The sequence below is a fragment of the Ambystoma mexicanum genome, chromosome 5p, assembly GCF_040938575.1.
Source record: "Ambystoma mexicanum isolate Mex_15411 chromosome 5p, UKY_AmexF1_1, whole genome shotgun sequence".
In the NCBI taxonomy this organism is placed as follows: Eukaryota; Metazoa; Chordata; class Amphibia; order Caudata; family Ambystomatidae; genus Ambystoma; species Ambystoma mexicanum.
In genome coordinates, this window is record NC_090930.1 from 547,509,483 (window position 1) to 547,527,609 (window position 18,127).

The 18,127-nt window shown below is 45.1% G+C and overlaps 1 protein-coding gene across 2 annotated transcripts in view; it reads right to left on the reverse strand.

Annotated features, from left to right (window-relative positions):
- The window catches only part of LOC138481081 (xaa-Pro aminopeptidase 2-like), a 633,999-nt gene that overhangs the window by 292,608 nt on the left and 323,264 nt on the right, over positions 1–18,127 (reverse strand). For both annotated transcript variants that reach the window (XM_069612976.1, XM_069612977.1), the window contains one exon: positions 1,744–1,845. In XM_069612976.1, coding sequence (XP_069469077.1) covers positions 1,744–1,845 — 102 coding nt within the window. The remainder of the gene's footprint in view (positions 1–1,743; positions 1,846–18,127) is intronic.

Below are 18,127 nucleotides of genomic sequence, written 5' to 3' on the forward strand. Positions count from 1 at the left end.
TTCCGAGTTGAGGTCTGGAACTTGGGGGATCCTCGGCTTGTGCAACAAGACCTACCCCCCAAAGTTCTGTGGTCGTAGAATCAAGTGGACTCGAGATAGGAGGGAAAGTCTGACCGCAGCAAGTGAATCCCTTTGCTTCGCCATGCATCAGTGTCCATCATCAGAAATTGCTTACCTGCAAGCATTCCTGTACTGAGAGGGGCCCTTCATTGACTTTAGCTGCATTCTTACACTGAGTGTTCTTGCACCAGCATCAGACACTGACCGGAGATCTGCTCGAACCTGCAACCACTGGGGATGAAGGGCTGATGCTGATGGTGGGAAAAGTGACCTTGTATCCTCTTCAACCGACCTTCCAAGCCTCATGAAATATCAGAGTACATGGAGTGAGTTGTAGCAATACCAACCTGACCGCTAAACTCCCTTTTAAAAGTTTGGTAACTTTCATTAAACTTTTCTAACACTTTGGCTTTGCCATTGCTTGCTGACACAAGCACTCCAAACTGTTCTCTGGACCTCAGAGACCTTACCTTCATTTTTTCCAGCTTCACAAACTAAGTGGAAACTTTGCTGAACCTTTGGGCACAAGGCCCCAGACAGCTTAGGGTTGAACTTCTGAAGTTACGGTTGACTCTCTGTGGACTTGTAGTGCTAATACTAATCTGTACATTTCTTCTCAGGGGTTTGATATGTATTTTCCCTACACCAGTAACTGTAAACATGTATCTAATTTTATAGTATTGAGTGATAGTATTACCTGTTAGTAGTCATTTTTCACTGTATTATTTTGGCCCTTAATAAAGTATTTTTATACCTGTTTGTCTAAGTGTGTTCCGTGACTGCTTTGCTGTGCGTGCTCACTGTGGACCCCTTACAAGCTCACCACCTCTTGAGACTTAGCCTAGACCCTCGTCACTGCTACCTTGAACTGGTTTGGCTACAGCTTCCCAGAGTTGTCCCTGTCACAATATAGGTTGGCCTTCTATACATCTGTCCACCAGGCCAGAGTATAGAAAATCAGTCCTAACATTTGCACGGTTAGATTCATGAATACGCTTCGTTCTGCGCATCTGTGGGCGTGTGTTGGACTGCCTGCAACCCCGTCCCTCGTAACACTCACATTTTCCCATGCTCTTCTCCATTTTGTGTGTTCTGCCCCTTACTCTGGCCTCTGCGCAGGCCACGCCCACACTTTGTGATGCGTCTCGCACGGGGTGTTTGACTGCACACAGAGACGTGCCGAGCCTGCCCGAAGTCTCTGCAAAGTACGAAAAAGTCCCAAGCAGTCGATTCCATGAATTGACAAACGGGATTTTGTGCCTGGAATTGTGCGCAAAGCCCAATTTAGTGCGCAGAAAATTCCATGAATCGGGCCCTTAATCTGGAATTTTCTTAAACTTGATTCAGCTCCATTATCAGGAGACAACAACTGTACATGAGATACTCTATTCCTGATAGGTCTGGAACAACGTGCACTACCATGGAAGGACGAGTACTTTTCATTATGTGTGTATGGATTTATTTACTATGCAGGTGACTTTTTAACTCAGCTGTATGTATAGACCCTTTGCTCGCTTGTGTTAGATACTTTTGCAGTTCTTGACATTATTTCAGTGCGTTTGCCTGTGTCCAGTATGTGCAGGGAGAGGTGGGCAAGGCATTTCCAGGTATTTTACATAAGGTACTAAAATCTTTAAGGGTGTTCCGATTACAATGGCATGGTATGTAATGCTCGCTCCTCACATGCCGTTTCGTCCAGCGCTGAAAGCAGCACAGCCGTGGGCTTTTGCGAATGCCTGTCCATTTGAGCTCTGATATCAGAAACTTTATCCTGCCACGTGCTTCCTAAAAAAAAAGAGAAAGGGGTAAACATATACAGTTTAAAACATAGCATCATAGACAAGCACACAGGTCTACATATAACAACACCATGGGAGCATATTCTGCTGAATTTGCCTTGTGCCCTTTTGCACCAGGTGCTTAATCAAACCATGGGGGACAGGTCAGAAAAGACATGGGACCTATAGTACAGAGCCTTTTACAATGGGGTTTTTAATTCAAAAAAGGTTTTGAAAATCTGGCCCATTATGTATGTTCAACAAGTTAGAAAAGTACCTGCTGCCACTCTTTCTGTGGCAGGATTCGCAATCTTGGTTTGCAAACTGCAAAAGAGGGGGCGGGGAGTTCAGGGCTGGCGGGATTCCTCTGGTCTGTACTGAATAACCCTCAGCTAGTTCGCCGCACTCCCCCTGGCATTTTCACAAGCTTGATACAGATGTAGCCTACATTTCATGACCATTGGACAGGGAGCATTGAATTAAAGCACTATAGTAAAAACGTATCGCAGTAAAGAACAGCCGCCAAGAAACTGCAACCAAACTTTAAGTCAATTGACTGCCATTTAATGGGTCAAAACAGGAAAGAACATTTCAGTCACTGAAATACTCCACCTATAGGATTATATTGGCCCACAGACACGTAATAATGATAATGTATTTCTTATATAGTGCGCTACACACCCATAGGTCTCAGAGGGCTGAAATAACAGAAGACATTATAATCCCACAGATTGGTACTCAATTTTTCGACCTCAGAAGGATGAAAGGCTGAGTCGAACTGGCCACAGCAGGGTGCACACAGATATCAGCTCTTAGCTCACTGTGCTATCTGACCGGTCAACTGTACATCAGACTTCCCTTCCAAGAACTCAAAAGTCCCCTCATAAGCATGTTGACTGGGGTGTAGCTTCAAATATGTTCACAGATGTCATGGTCACTCACTGAGAGGGATTTCTTGCTGTTTGGTGAACGTGGGTGATACCTGGATGAATGCATTTTTAGCAGTTTAATTAGATAAATGACTGTCTGAATGCGGCTCAACTTCGGCAGGACCACCTTGCAGCAGGTGGATACGGCCTCACTGACTGGATGCAAAAGACAAAGTTAGGGCTTGAGGGTGTAAAAGAAGCATTCTAGGTGTGGGCCACCAAACAGAGTGTTGCCAGGAGAATATGTCATACCTTTAAGATGCAATAAAGAGAACGCTGGGAAGCAAGCTGCACCTCCCCTAGCCCCTTGGCTCCAGGAGACACTTCTGGGGTCTTCACGGCATTCGGACTGAGGCAGGATATGTGAGGAAGTTGGCAGCAACAGTCTTTGAAGTCCAGACTTCAGTCCAGATCACAGAACCTTGTTGGAGGCCCTCCTGTTGGCTGCATGGTAGAGATTAAGGATGCATTTTACTCGCATTTGCAGAAGCTGGCATCTCTCAGTAGCTGGAGAGTTGCTTGCAGTTCTCCTCAATCAGTGTCAGGCAGGCTTCTAGCTGAGACACTTTACACTGCGCCAGCGATCTATGGTAGTTCTCCAGGTGCAATGGAACGGAGTGCTGGTTCTGGATTTCTAAAGTGAAACTCAGTAGGTACTTTCCTGGCTCTGTTTAGGAGTAACTATATCCTTGAGCTTTGAGGCCCCACTGTCAGGGCTTCCTGCAGCTCCAGTGTTCCTGGCAGAGGAGACTTTTCCCCACTTGGCCCCATCCTTCTCCTTCTCCAGTCATCAGAGTTTCTTCTTGCAGTCAATGGAATCAGGAATCGAGTTGTGTAAAAGATATTGAACCATTATATCTCTGGTAGCAGGGGGCATGGGGAGTCTGCAGGGTTTTGCTGACAGTGGCTTATCCTCTTACCATTAACTGTCCTGCGGGCCTCCTTTAAGGGGAATTTCGCAGACATCAATGGGGAAGGAAGAGTATGTTCCAGGAATGAACAGCAGGGACAATGTGTGAACAAGGACTACAGTCACGAAGCTGGACAGATGAGAGATCAATACTGGAGATCCCCGGCTGGTTGATTTGAAATGAATTGACATGTCACCCTTCCTCTATCAGTCTCTGCTTTGTCTGGAAGTCCTCCATGTTCCTCCACATGTTTCCAGTCTCCTTCAAGATCCTGCCAATCCACAAACACTGTCCTGATGAAAAAGCCATTAAGTAGTTGTCCTTTAGGATTGAAAACCTTAATCCCCATAAAACATGTTTGTGCGTCTTAAACTTCTCATCTCATGATCTCCAGGTGTTTCTGCTTTGATAAGAGCACCTCCTAATCAGAACTCTAAATCCAGACCTGCCAAGTATATCCATCTTCATATTGAACCCAGTTGAAGGCCTGCTGCTACTTAACACTTGCTGTGCGTGAGGTCTTTGGCATATGTCAAAACACATGATACAAACAGGCTCTAACCCTGAGCTTGGCAGAGGGGGGCTACAAACACGTACACGGATACAATGAGAATTTGTTTCAACTAGGATAAATGAGGCTTTGGCCCAGCTAAGTAAATAAGTCACAATTGCCGCAAATAATTCCTGTTGGGAACACACCCACCTGTGTTTGTTCTAGTTATTCTCCAGTTCCCAGCAGAGATGGAGATGGCCCTTCTGTGAATATTATAACTGACAGCCTGGGCTGTTTCTAGTGTTGTAACTAAAAACATTTCTTTGACCTTTGAAGTGTTCCCCCTATCCCCTAGAATAGGTATAGATTAGGTGGTCGTTGCCCTTTGGTTGATTTGAAGGGTTACACTTGGTGACAAGGGGGACGATTGAAGCCCAGCGTGGCTTCCAGATATCCTAAATTGAATGTATGGATGTTTTTCAAGGTAGGCTTTTGTCTGTTTGACTTGATTTCTGTATATTTGTACATATATTATGCTTCTCTTTACTTTGTGTGTTCTATTTTTTCTTATGTACATCTGTTGCTTCATATGTGGTTGTAGGCAGCAAAGTTTTTAGGACATTTGTGTATTTGTATAAATACATTCCAAATCAAGTACTCCGTTTTTAAGTGCATCGAGATGCATTCATTATTTCTTCCAAGAAGAGTTGTTTCAACTAGGGTTCATTAGGCTTGGTCCCAGCTAAGTAAATAAGCCACATGGGCCGCAAATAATTCCACCTGTGTTTGTTCTAACCCTCAGCTTGGCAGGACGGGGCTATAAACACTTACACGGAACATGAGAATGTGGGGTTTCCGTCCCAGACATGGGGACACTCTTTTCAGGAACACACAGGAAGCACTGGCCTATCCGATTCCCAAGAAAGAGCTGCATCACTTTTACACATGTAGTGTAAATAGAAAGTTAGTAAACATGGTTTCCTCCTCTACGGGCGGATAGCTCAGGGGCAACACACTCGCCTTGGAAGCAAGAAAAGGCAGAGCAACCCAGGCACCTTTTGGGCATTACGCGCATTATAAATAACCAATTATAATTTTAATTAAAGAGAACTTTACAAGTGCCACAGTAACTTCCCATTCCTACCAAAAGAGTAGAGCCTTTATCTATATTTTGACACTACTCATGTGATAGAGGTTTTGCTTTGTTTAGAACTCAGTCCTATGGGCAAAGCTATAAGTGGTTGGTACCTCTAAAGAGGGACTTCATAGAAACAAAACATCACACCAACATTTTATTAATTGTAGCTCATGTGCCAGTACCCACTACCTCATAATTATACCTTTGGGTTAGTTCCAGTAGACAACTGCTCTTCTCCAGCAGATAACATACACCAAGAAGAAAGAAACTCCCTAAAAGAAAACCTTGATGCTTGAAGCAGCGATTTGACTTCAGTGGTGAGCTGGATCAACTGGGTCGTGATGAGGTTCAACAAGCAGCAATGGTTTGAGGTTTTAAGAAGATTGGCACATGCAGGGCAATATTCATACTTGCACAGTGTCAAGACCCATAGCTGCATGGCCATTTGTGCTGGAAGTTGCCATGGCGACTCTGCCAGCATCATGCAGGCAGTTGACGTGTTGTTGTGGCATGCATGAAACAATAACTACATCACACAGCCCGCGACACTGCCTTGTCAGGTGTGTATGCAACCTGGAACACTGTTCAGCAGCCCGAGAAGAGGATGCAAGCCAAACATGAAGATTCCCTGGTGCATCTCAAATGGAGTAAATCCGGTGATGTCTACATTTTGTTCCGTACCTTGTTCTTCAATCCGACCTGTGTACCGACCTTCATGGCCTGCATTTGCGACCCTGCTCTGGTTTACCCTGCTTGTTCTGACATTTGGTCTTCAGTGATCCTACCTGTGTACCAGACCCTCCTGGCTTGCAGCACGACCCTGCTTCTGGTGTTGTCCTTCCTTTTGTGACATTTGATCTTCAGTGTTTCTACCTTTGTACCAGATCCTGTAGTATCGGTCAAAAATACTGACTCGAAAATGCTGAATGCGTATTTACTGCGCATTTGTCATTTTCAAAAATTTCGACTCCCATTACAGTGGTTGCAGGGGTGTCCCTGCTCTCCTTGGACACTGTAATGGGAGTCAGGGATTGCGGGGGTCCCCCCTCACTTCCATTAGATCTAGAGCATGGGGACAAGAAAAAAAGTAACCTGCAGTGCCAGCTCCAACCCACGTAAGTGGGAGGAACTGACGCCATAGGGACAGAGATGTGTTGGCGGCACACACAGAAGTGTGCCGTCGAAAGGCAAGTAGGGAGGGGAGGCAGGTTGCAGCTGCAGAGCAAAGTGATCTATGTGATCACAGCGCTACGTCAAGTCTTCTATAAGGTCCATTCCTTGTTGCTATAACAAGGATTTTGCTTTTTGATGTGAGCTCCCAAATTGCTTTTACTGCAGGAAGATAGGAGGGCTCACAGGAAGCGTGTGTGGGCTAGGTATTTCCAAGATGGCTGGATTCTTCTTCCAGTGTGCCAATCCCTTCCTCAGCTACACTATACTACCCTTGTTTGCCTGAGATTAAAAAGACTCCAGTTATTATCCCACTAGTTTGACTTTCCCATTGTGTTGCAGAGATCCTTTTGACGTACCCAGTTCCCACTCTGCCTCCTGGGGGTATGTACAGTCCTCATGGGAAGGTGCCAAGTCTTCCCAGCATAGAACAAAGGGGCATCCAGAATGGGGCCCAACATCTGTTGTGTGGCAAACTCTCAGCCTCAGACTGCAGTACACAAAGGGCTATGGCAGTTGCCCGAATCACAGCAAACCAATCGATAATAACGTGACATCAGATGGGATTGGGCAGTTATAATTACATTTCCTCATAGGCCACTATTGGGTTTTGACAGTTATAATTGCATTTCCACATAGGTCTCTATTTCAAACTAGATATAGTTGTAAAGTTCTGCCACAAAGCCATGGTGATACACAGTTGTATAAAGTTTGAATCACGAGTGCCCACTGTTAAAGGAGGTCCATGACTTTTGGAATTAACGGTCACATTTTACTTTGTAACTACTTTGTTGCCAAACTACATTGTACCTGCTGGTGTTTCCATAGACAGAGATCAGCAAAGGTACACATGGGTGTGCTGTACATTTTTAGCACGGAACAAAAGAAAGTGGTGCCTGTTTACCAGAGCTCACTTTCTGAGAATGAAAGCCAGCAAACCTTTGCATACGAACAATAAATACAGAGCCATTCTGTCACAGCAAGTGGTAAAGATTTTTCTCACAGAGCGTGAGGCCTGATTTTTCAGGAATGAGACAGAAAATCACACAACAATTTTGGTGAAGGATCATAAAATCGGAAAGGCTAACATGTCAACTTTCCAGGAGAACGCAGGAAATCACACGACGTGATAAGTTATTTACTTCATGAAGAAATGTATAAATAAAGAGGCACACAATCACAGACAGTGACACGTGATATTACACTCATGGGGGCAGGAATTGCAAGGGAGTAACGAGTTATTCTTTCCAGGTAGAAGAAACATGACACATTTTATTTTTATTTTTTTCAGCAAGGAAGCAGACAATCACATGCAGTGATGTGAATTTTCAATGACAGAGCATACAATCACAGAAAGCAACATTTGATCTTTTGTGGAGGAGTCTAAAATCAGAGAGAGTGATATCAGATTTTTCTATTAGAAGTCACAACATCAGAGAGAGTGGTAAATACCTTTGCTGTAAAGCAGAAAACAATTATACACAATTTGTTTTCAGGAAAAAGAATTCTGGGAGAAGGCAAAAAATCACAGCGTAACAAGTGATGATTTGTGAATAATCAGACCGTCTTAAAGAGTGAATACTGTTTCGTGCGTGAGGTGGAATAAAATCATAGAGAATAACATCTGATTGTCCATGTGCTGAAGCAGAAAATCCAAAAAAGTGTGAAGTGATTGTTTTTGTATAGCTGCAGAAAATCACAGAGAGTGACAAATGATGTCCCCTTAACAGGGCAAAACATCACAGAGAGTGCCATCTGATTGTTTGAGAGAAAACATAAAATCAGAGAGAGTGACAACTGATTTGTCGATGGAAAGGGGGCAAATCTCTGAGAGTGACGCCAGATGGAGCAAAACATCTCAGATAGTGACAACTGATTCTTCCACGAGGAGGCAGCAAATTGTAAAACGTGGCAAGTCATTTTTTCACCAGTGAGAAGAACTATTCAAGAGTGACAAGTGATGTTTTCCTGTAATGAAACACAAAACCACAAAGACTAACACCTGCATTTCTGTGATGCACCATAGACAATGAGTGAATCTCATCTGATTTTCCTGTAAGGTGTCACTAAATCATAAAGTGACATCTGATTTTCCTTAAGGAGGTAGAAATGTACTTAGGGTGAAATGTGTTTGTCCTTGAGGGATAAGACAATCACAGAGAGTGACACCATAGTATTTTATGATGATACATAACCAAGAAAACGCTTAATTTCACAGTGAACAGGCCGGATATCATGCATCAATATCTGTGTGTTACTGTTTGGAACAGCCTCCCTGCCTCTCTCAAACTTGAGCAGAACCACCTCCGGCTCTGGAAGCAACTCAAGACCTTCCTCTTCGCTTCCGTTTTCTCTTGTCCCCCCCCTACTGATGTCCCGACTGTTTCACGCACTGGTCTCCAGGCCTCCCTTTGAACTTGGGCCCAGGCTCCTGCATGTCCAGTTGCACTGCACACTGCCTCTTGGCTCCCGCAGCACTTGTGGTCTGTATCTGCAACTCTATAGTGCCTTCTCTCTGCAACTATGAGCCACCTGTTGGCTGCACTTTCTGATTTACCTGCACTGAGCCACCCGTTGGCTGCACCTTTGAGTTACCTGTGCTCCCCCTGCCCCCTCGGCACTTCTCCCCTTCCACTTCCCTGCACTTGCGCGATCTGAATGACACAAGGCCTAGTAAGATCGTTGTTTTGTCCTGCCTCTGTTTCCCCCTCCTTGTCTTGTCAGAAACACTTGTGTACAGGCACGTTATAAATGCCATATCATATCACGGGGCAGTAAAATCAGAAAACAGCCAAGAGTGGCACATGAAGTTTTCCTGAGTAGTTAAGTCAGTCATCAGGCTCCAACATTTCTGGACCCCTCCCTCAAAAATGCAAAAGATATGGCTCTGTAAGTGGTGAAGACATTAAACACCAGCTACTGCAGCTGCTCTATGCACTGCATAGGCCCACAATGTGCCTGTCCTGCGTGGTCATATCTGCCAATCAGAAACAGTGGGTCGTTACCGTCCACAGGTTTAGGACAGTCTGCCACGGGCTTACAATCACTCGAATCAATGCATGCAGAGGCGTGACAGCTGTTTCAAGTGACAGTGCAGGAAATTCAAAAGGATTAGTATCTGCCCACATTAAATGGGGAAGAAAGGAAGACAATCTCATCAAACCATTGACAGGGAGAAGAAGAAACGCAGAGTGTAGAGAAGCAAGAGATGAGGAATTCCCTACCTACCAGTTCCACTCAGACAGACCAAAATAATTACTTAACCAGAGAGTACGATCAGGCCGCTAGGGTAATGATGCAATAGCTCTGTGTGGACTACCACTACTGGTTTCAAAGGCCACAGTCACAGAGCATGGGGTGGTTAGGCAAGGCAATGGAAGCGACTGGTCGAAGCCCAGTGCCAAGGCAGCTACTGCCAGATACTGACACATTTGTGTATATTGTCTTTGGAACGACCTCAGCGATATCATTGTTCTAGTGCAGGTCATCAGCCTGTAGAAACAATAACAACACCATCATAACGTCCACTATCAGCACATCCTTGTGTGGATGAGCTCAGTCTACAAACACACTGCAAATCCATATATCCATTTTTTTTATTTTTACTTCACTCATAGCAACATGTCACAATATGTACATAGATTTTCATTATTCATTATCATACAATTTAATAATCTACAGAAAATACGAATACAAAACAAAAATAATGTACACCAAAATCAATATTCTTTTTACACTCCCACATGCATCTTATTTGAGGACTATCATTTAGAAAATACACAGACATATAAAAATATTCAAGCACCAAAAAGTGCTTCAAATTGCATACAAATTACAAACTCCTAAAGCGCCCGTGCCGTAATAAATTAAGCAACCAAAGTGCCACATTTTCAAAGTGCCAACTAGCATATATCCAAAAATATAGCTGATTTTAGCTAATTGTTGTGATCCACCCAGCCTTTTGATTCATATGGCATGGGGGTCAGAAAGTTTTGATGATAACCTCCGGGCACGTCTTCGTCAGAGCTGAAGCAATGTACAGGCCGCTTCTGTAAAAAAATATTTAATCAAATGTCCTTTTAAAGTATTATTTCCCAATATCTGCTCAAATTCGTGTGGAAGTGGATGAGAATCATTTCCCATAATTTTACCTGAATGGTGTGGGGGATATCACGTACGAGAGACTGCTGAAATGTCTATAACAGCAGTGTAATTGGGCGCCAAAAGACTACAGTACAAGCGGAACAGACAGGCCGGGAAATCCTGTGCCCAATAATGGCAAATACTGAAAGTAAATGGCAAAGTCTGCTTTATTAACAATCCATATAAAGCAAGGAGAGCAATAAGCGCACAAGTCTCAAAAGCTCTCTGTTGACCCAATAGAAAATATCAGGTTTGTAACCGAGAAATACGTCATAATGGACGTCATATTACAATCTTAGTGCAAGAATCAATGATGGCATCAGTTTCAGAGTTGTGATTGGTTGGCATTGGTCTTAAAAACTTTGAACACTTCTCAGGTCATCAGCACATGAGCAAACAATAGTGCTAGGAGGAGCGACATTAAGGAACTGCTTCTTCCAATTAAATAAGGCACCATTCCTTAATTCCTAAGCCACAGGCCAGGCATCTAGCTTTGAATTTGGCCTTGCCTAGCATATCTGTTCTGAGAATTTCTGGGGAGTGAAGGCAGGTGCCTGTCTGTGTCTGGAGTTCATTAATAGACACTGGGCCTCATTATGAGTTTGCCGGTCTGGTAATAACTGCACTGGTAAGCTACAGGCGCCGGTACTACCGGACCGGCAAACTACGAGTTGTGCTTGCGGGTGCCTTTCTGCTCGCCAGGTCTGACCTGGCGGGCAGACCAGCACCCGCGAGCACAACACGTCGTATGCACCGGCACCATTCATGAATGGTGCCGGTGCATCCGACCTCCCCATTCCTATTGAGTCCTATGGGGCTCAAATGGGAATGGGGAGTAATGAATACCGGCACCTGTCAATGGGGACGGACAGGGTCCGCCGGGGTCGAAATGCCTCTGTTCGTCCCCATTGCTGGGTGCGGTAAAAACACGAGTTTGGCAGCAGCCGCGCTGGTTTTACCGGCACGGCTACTGCCAAACTCGTAATGAGGCCCACTGTCTTCTGATTATAGTTATAAATCCTCTCCACCCCCCTTATATAGCCAGCTCTAAGAGTGAAATGATGCTCTGGAGCATATGCCTATCCACAGCACATTCTATCGCTGTGTGCTGCAGTGCCCCCCTGACTGACATAGAAAAATGCTTTTAATATATGTCTGGCTGTCACAGCAGCTGGTCCAAAAGATGCACCTCAAATGGATAAACAGCCAAAGCCTCCTCCGCATGGCACTGGGAAGGACGCACAGCCTGCTCTTGCTCAGTGACAGTGACACTGGGAGTGGCTAGAGGAGTGTGGTGTCTGGGGTCTGACTGTAGCAATGGCATGCATCATGACTTGGTAAACACCAAGCTTTCTTGGATGCGCTGCTAAATGCCTCACAGCCCTTGCTGTTCTGTGCTCTGAAGGTAGGGTGATTGACACGGACGCATGGTTTTTCTATGTGCCCATTTTCCACCACCAAATGTGGTTATTGATGATCAATGGGACCCATGCACAAACCTTTTACCTTGGACTGACTGCTTCGTGCCTCAGGGGCACAGCATGGCACAGGAGCAACATGCTCGCCTTGGAAGCAATATGACACGGAGAAACACAGGTCAGATCCCCGGGTCTGCGCCTAGAAACTTCTGGGTATTAAACTCGTTATAAATAACCAATTACAATTACAATTTCTCCACTGTTACAGGCTTCATACCAGGCAGATCAAAATACTGCCACACTCAAGCCCATGATGTGGGTGGTGGTAGGAATGTTGAGGAATTTGGTCAAGCACTCAAATCCCCATTTTATTCCCCTTCTTCCCCAAAGAAGCAAGCAGAAACTCCTACTCCCACTGAACAACCAGGTGCTGTGGCCGTTTGCAAACTGTAGGCCGTGGACACAGAAGCCTGCGGCAGAAAAGGTTATGTACAGAAACGCAATGAGCTGTGCATCGGGCTTCCATCATGGCAGCCTGCAGTGAACAGAGGTAGCCAGAGTCTACAGCATGTAAGTGGGCCAGAGGGAGATTCACAGCAGACAGGATTTCGGGGAAGTCCCCCTTTAGGGGACCAGGATCAAAAGAACGGCCTATCAGGTAAAGATCAGCTGAGGCCCCGCCCCCTGCTTCCCTTTCCAAATCTCTGCTCATGCTTCTGTAGCATCGTGCTCCAGAGACTCCCCTGAGTTCCCTCATCCATACCATTCTATGGTTAGAGGCCTAATCCTTTGAGTAGAAATTGTTTTGTTTAATTACTAAGTCTTGATGAAGGCTGTCCCATAAAGGACTGGTCCAAATTTGAATAACCATAAGAACCGCAGTCTGTTTCACGTGAATGACAATTTTCCAATCCTTCTAAAATTAAATGAATAAAACCATGCTAAAATACCACAATCTGGCAGCAAAATGCATCTTTAAGTGCAAGGTCTCTTTTAATACCCTCTCACAGATAGGTATAATCACACTGATTTGTCATACATCTAGTAGACACAGTGTAAAAACTATTGTACTCGGGAGAGTTCAAAGTGTTACTCCTGCATTCTGGAAACCCCTTTAGCAATGTGTTTGTTAGCGGTCTGTGAGGGATGCTTTCAAAACCTTCAATTATTTTAGAATGCTTATCATTTTTTGCTCAGGTATAGGTTGCAACTTCTTTGCAGGATGAAGAGGATTGGTTATTTCAAATGCTGTTCCATCATGTGTCAAGGCATGTCACCCATACTTACGCAAATAATTTTTACTGCCCCTCTGCAAAATGCAAAGACTCGAAAGCTACAAGTTTTTGTAATGAGCATTTGTAATCACAATCGTAAACTGAAACTGCTTTGGCGGTAACCTCACCTCTGAATGCGCTCCTTACGCTTAACATGAAAAGAGGACAGATCCTCCCTCCCTGATTGATGGGCGTAGAAAGAGGACGCTACATCTCCCTCTTACTTAACTGAGAACATCTTCTTTCAGTTAATTTCTTCTATCCATCTAGTGGGTTCACAACTGGTTTTTTTGGATGGGCTGCAAATGACCTGAGGGTGATCGTCTCTCTCACTGTCACTATTGTCAGTGTCAATGTCACTATGCATGAAGTCTGAAACACTGTCTGAATGGTCATCGGACAAGCCACTCTCTTCACTTAGTTGGGCTGCTTCTTCTCCTAATCGTTTTGAAGAACGAGGAGTTTCTGTTGATGGAGCCAATTGGGCTTACTTCTGTCGCCATGGATCCATTGATGTGGGTGACCGTCATGGGTTGTGGGTTGAAAGCCGGTATTTCCTTTGACCCATGTGTCTGACGTACCAGTACCTGGTCCCTTATGTGCACCTCTGCCTCTTTTGCCTTTCCCCTTGAATTTGCATACTCTTTCATTCTTTCTTTGCTTTCTTTGTCTTTTTCTCTCATCTTCAGTTCTGCATCTGCGGACACTTCACTGGTGGACAGATGTGGGATGGTCTTTCTTAAAATTCTGCCAAACATGAGTTCGGAGGAGCACACTCCAGTGGAGCTGTGGGGGGTGTTCCTATAGTCTCTGAGGAGAGTGCATATGGCTTGCATAAAAGATCTGTTAGCGATGGAGCACACTTGTACAGTGCGCTTTTGGTCTGCCATAAATTGTACAACCGTGCCATTTGCCTGTGACCATAAGGGGGAAATTCTCCTGTGCTGGATTCCCAGGTGTTCAATGAAAATGCTGAAGTTCTGCCCGCTAAAGGTGGTCCATTGTCAGACTTTAAAATGTTTGGAATGCCGTAGTCCACAAATGTCTTGTCCAGTGCAGGAATGACGGCGTGTATCTCTGGAAATCTGGACATTTCATCCATAACGACTAGGACATACTTGCCATTGCACAGGGGTCAAAAAATGTCGACTGCTACTTCTGACCACACTTGAGACAGTATTACTGTCATTTTGAGGGGTTCTGGAAATGTGCGTGGTGCGACAGCTTTGCATGTTGTGCAGTTTCCTAGAATCTTCTCCACTTTTGCATCCATCTGGGGTAACCACACTTTTGATCGCAGTTGTCGTTTTGTGGACACAATTCCTCGGTGTCCAGTGTGTGTCATGTTGATCACTCTGGAACAGCCTCCCTGCCACTCTGAAACTTGAGGAAAATCATCTCTGGTTCTGGAAGCAACTCAAGACCTTCCTCTTGGCTCTTGCCTTTGCTCTTCCTCTCCCCTGCTGATCTGTCTGCTTCGACTCTGTGCACCTGGCTACCCCCTGATTTCTGGTCCAGGTCCCTGCCCACCCAACCACTCATACGCACTGCCTCCTGGCAACCCTTGCATTTGGGTCTGTATCTGTAACCCTACAGTCCCCTTACCTGCACTTATCAGACACCCCTTGTCTGTGCTTTAAACCTTGCACTTGCCACCTTGCTGGCTGCACTACCAGTTGTTGTTTTTATCCCTTTTCTCAGCACTTTCCACCTCTCCCCTCTCCCTTACACTTTACCCTGTCCCTCTCCCCTGCACTTGCGCATTCTCAATGTCACTGGGCCTAGTAAGATCGCTGTTTTGTCCTCCCTGGTTCCCCTCCCTTGCCTCGTTGCGCTCTGAAACACTTGTGTATGAGTGTGATGCAAACAAAATATCATTCATTCATTCTTTCACTCTGTCTTGTAGTATCTCCAGGATTGTGATTCATTCCTCTTTTAGCAATAGGCCTTCCGGTAATAGGGACTATGTATGCTTGAGGAGATGGAATGTTTGTAGTATTTTGCTTTCCATCTCAGGGATGGTTCTCTCTTCCAGTGTCGATTCATGCCATCTCCTGGAGGATGCTCTCTTTTTTACTATTGTAAGTACTCAGTCCTGGCGCATGCTGTCAAGTATTTCAGTGATGGTGAGGGCCTTAGGCAGTGCATTACTGACGACATAATTGATGTACTGGTCTGCCTTGCAGGACTGCACTTCCTCTTGTGCGGGAAGGGGATACCTCGACAGGAAGTCTGCTGGGTTGTTGTCCTTTCTATGATGATGCACTCTTGTAAATGAATATTCTTGTAGCCGAATTCCCCATCGAGCAATGCGAGAAGGCATTTTTGTGGTCGCTTTTCCATAGGTGGTTGTGAGGGCCTGTTTGTCTGTGACATTTGTGAATTCGCACCCGCAGAGGAATAGATGATAGTGCTCACATGCCCAGACCACCGTTAGACTTTATTTTTGGGATGGGAGTATGCGCAGTCCGTAGGTGACAGGATATGACGTTATGATGATGATGGTGAGCCAGGTTTGAATTGGGCAATGATCACTCCCAAACCAACTGGGCTTGCATCAATGGTTAATTCTGTTTCAAGTTCTGAATCATAGTATGCCATGCATGAGGCCGATGGGATTCGACTTTTGATTTCGTGGAAGGCCTCCTCACACTCATTTGACCAGCTGAAATCTTGTCCCTTTCATGTGAGATGTCGTAAGGGTGTACTGACGGATGGAAAAGTCCTGTATGTACCATGTACAGTAGATGGACATGACGGAGAACGATCGGACTGCAGATGTTGTTGTGGGCATGGGCGCCCCAATGAGTGCTTGAACATTGTCGGGATCTGGGTGCAGTCCCTCATGTGAACAAATGTGTCCAAAGAACTTGAGTGTGGTTTTGCTCAGTTTGCACTTATCGAAATTCAGTGTTAGCTTGGCTTCTTCCAATGCCATACATACTCGGCGCAACACGTTGTCATGGGCTTTTTGATTCACGCTGAATACTAAAATGTCGTCGCTATAGTTAAGGTATTGCAGGATATGCTGGATTATCAAATGTTTTTTATGTTAGATGATTTCCGCCGCGGACGACACCCCAAAGCTGAGTCACTTGTAGTGAAAAAGACATATGTGTGTGGCGAAAATAGTTATGTAGTGGGACTCAGGGTGTAGTTCGAGCTGATGGTAGCCTTTGTTTAGGTCTAATTTTTAAAATACTTTTGCTCCATGTAGCAGATGCATCATTTCAGTCATTCATGGTGACACGTGTCTCTCTCTTTTAATGGCCTTGTTGGGCGCCCTCATGTCTACGCAGATGCAAATGCTTTTCCCATTCTCCTTTTTCAGGATTTGGACAATGGGTGACACCCAGGGTTTGGGCCCGGTGGCATTTTCTATGATATCTTGCTCTAGGAGTGAGTGCAGTTCATCCTCTACTTGCTTTTGGATGTTTAGTGGAATTCCTCTATAATGCTGTGCAATGTGTTTAATGTCCGGGTTGATGTGTAATTTGACTTGTTTGCCTTTGAGACGTCCTAGTCCTTTAAGGAGGGTTGGAAAGATTTTGATCATCATGTCTTTAGTGCTGGTGGTATACGCTGTCATGATTTTATACATGATATGTACTAGTCCCATCTGTATGGCAAACATGAAGCTGAGGATGCTGCCACCTGGCACCTCACCTTTGACCATGTATATCATTATTTTTGCTGTCTTGTCTTTGTATGAGCATGTGGCTTTGAACATGTCTTTGCATTACAGGGGCGTGTTTGCACTGTATGGATATATGTCAATATCAGCCGGTTTCAACTCTCTTTTGCATTTGAGGCCTTGGTAAATTTCCTCATTTACTACATTTACGGTGGCTCCTGGGTCGATCAGGAATTCACGAGGCTGCAGTTCAAATGCAACAATAATGTCAGGCTGTATTCTGCTGCAGTCTTGTTGCCTATAGCACGTACATAACCCCCCCCATGGGGGCTCGAATGGGAATGGGGATGTACCGGGTCCGGTTTCCTTGAAGGAGGAATTACTGGGCCCTCCAAGGTCGGAATGGCCCAGTAATTCCTCATTCAAGGAACCCAGACCTGATACCCGGAAAGGGGGTAGCCATGCCGCTAATAGCAGCATGGTTACCTCCTACCTCGAAATTACCCCCATCGACACTTCTGTGCTGAAGTTACATGGCAAATTGTGCCGGAGCATGCCAAAAACATAAGAAACAACGTTGGTGCCTTGCACTCACAAAATACACATCACAGCATAGCCTTGTGGTGGTGAGGAGGGGTTGGGGCTTTCTCCTTTTTGCCAACCTGGCCACAAACTAAATCTGCCCCATATCAATCAGAGCCTAATCTGTTGTGCCTCCCTCAAATTTCCTAGCAAGCCCAAAATGAACAGGGGGTAAACTGCTACTTTTATATATACTCATGATTGGCTGTTCGTTCTCCATCCATCAAATCTGAGTCTTCTTATTGATGTCTTGTCTACCTTCCCGCTAGAACCCTTGGGTCCTCTAGCTCAAACTCTCTGCAGAACTGACATTTTTGCAAGCATAGAGTGATGGGTTCGCTCTCTCACTTTGGTAGGGTCCTCCTTCTGGAACAACCTCCCTGTCCCCCTGGGACTTGAGTCAGACCACCTTAAATTCTGGAAGCTTCTCAAGACATTGCTTTTATCTACCTCCCGTGTCTGGCCCACCCCTGCCCCCAACTTTGCACTTAGCTTGTGGTCCACACCTGGCCTCCTCTAGCCCTTGCCCCCCTTTGGCTCCCCCTCCTAGTACTTGATTAAACCATGTTCACTTCCTTCTTAACCTCCTCTTCCCAT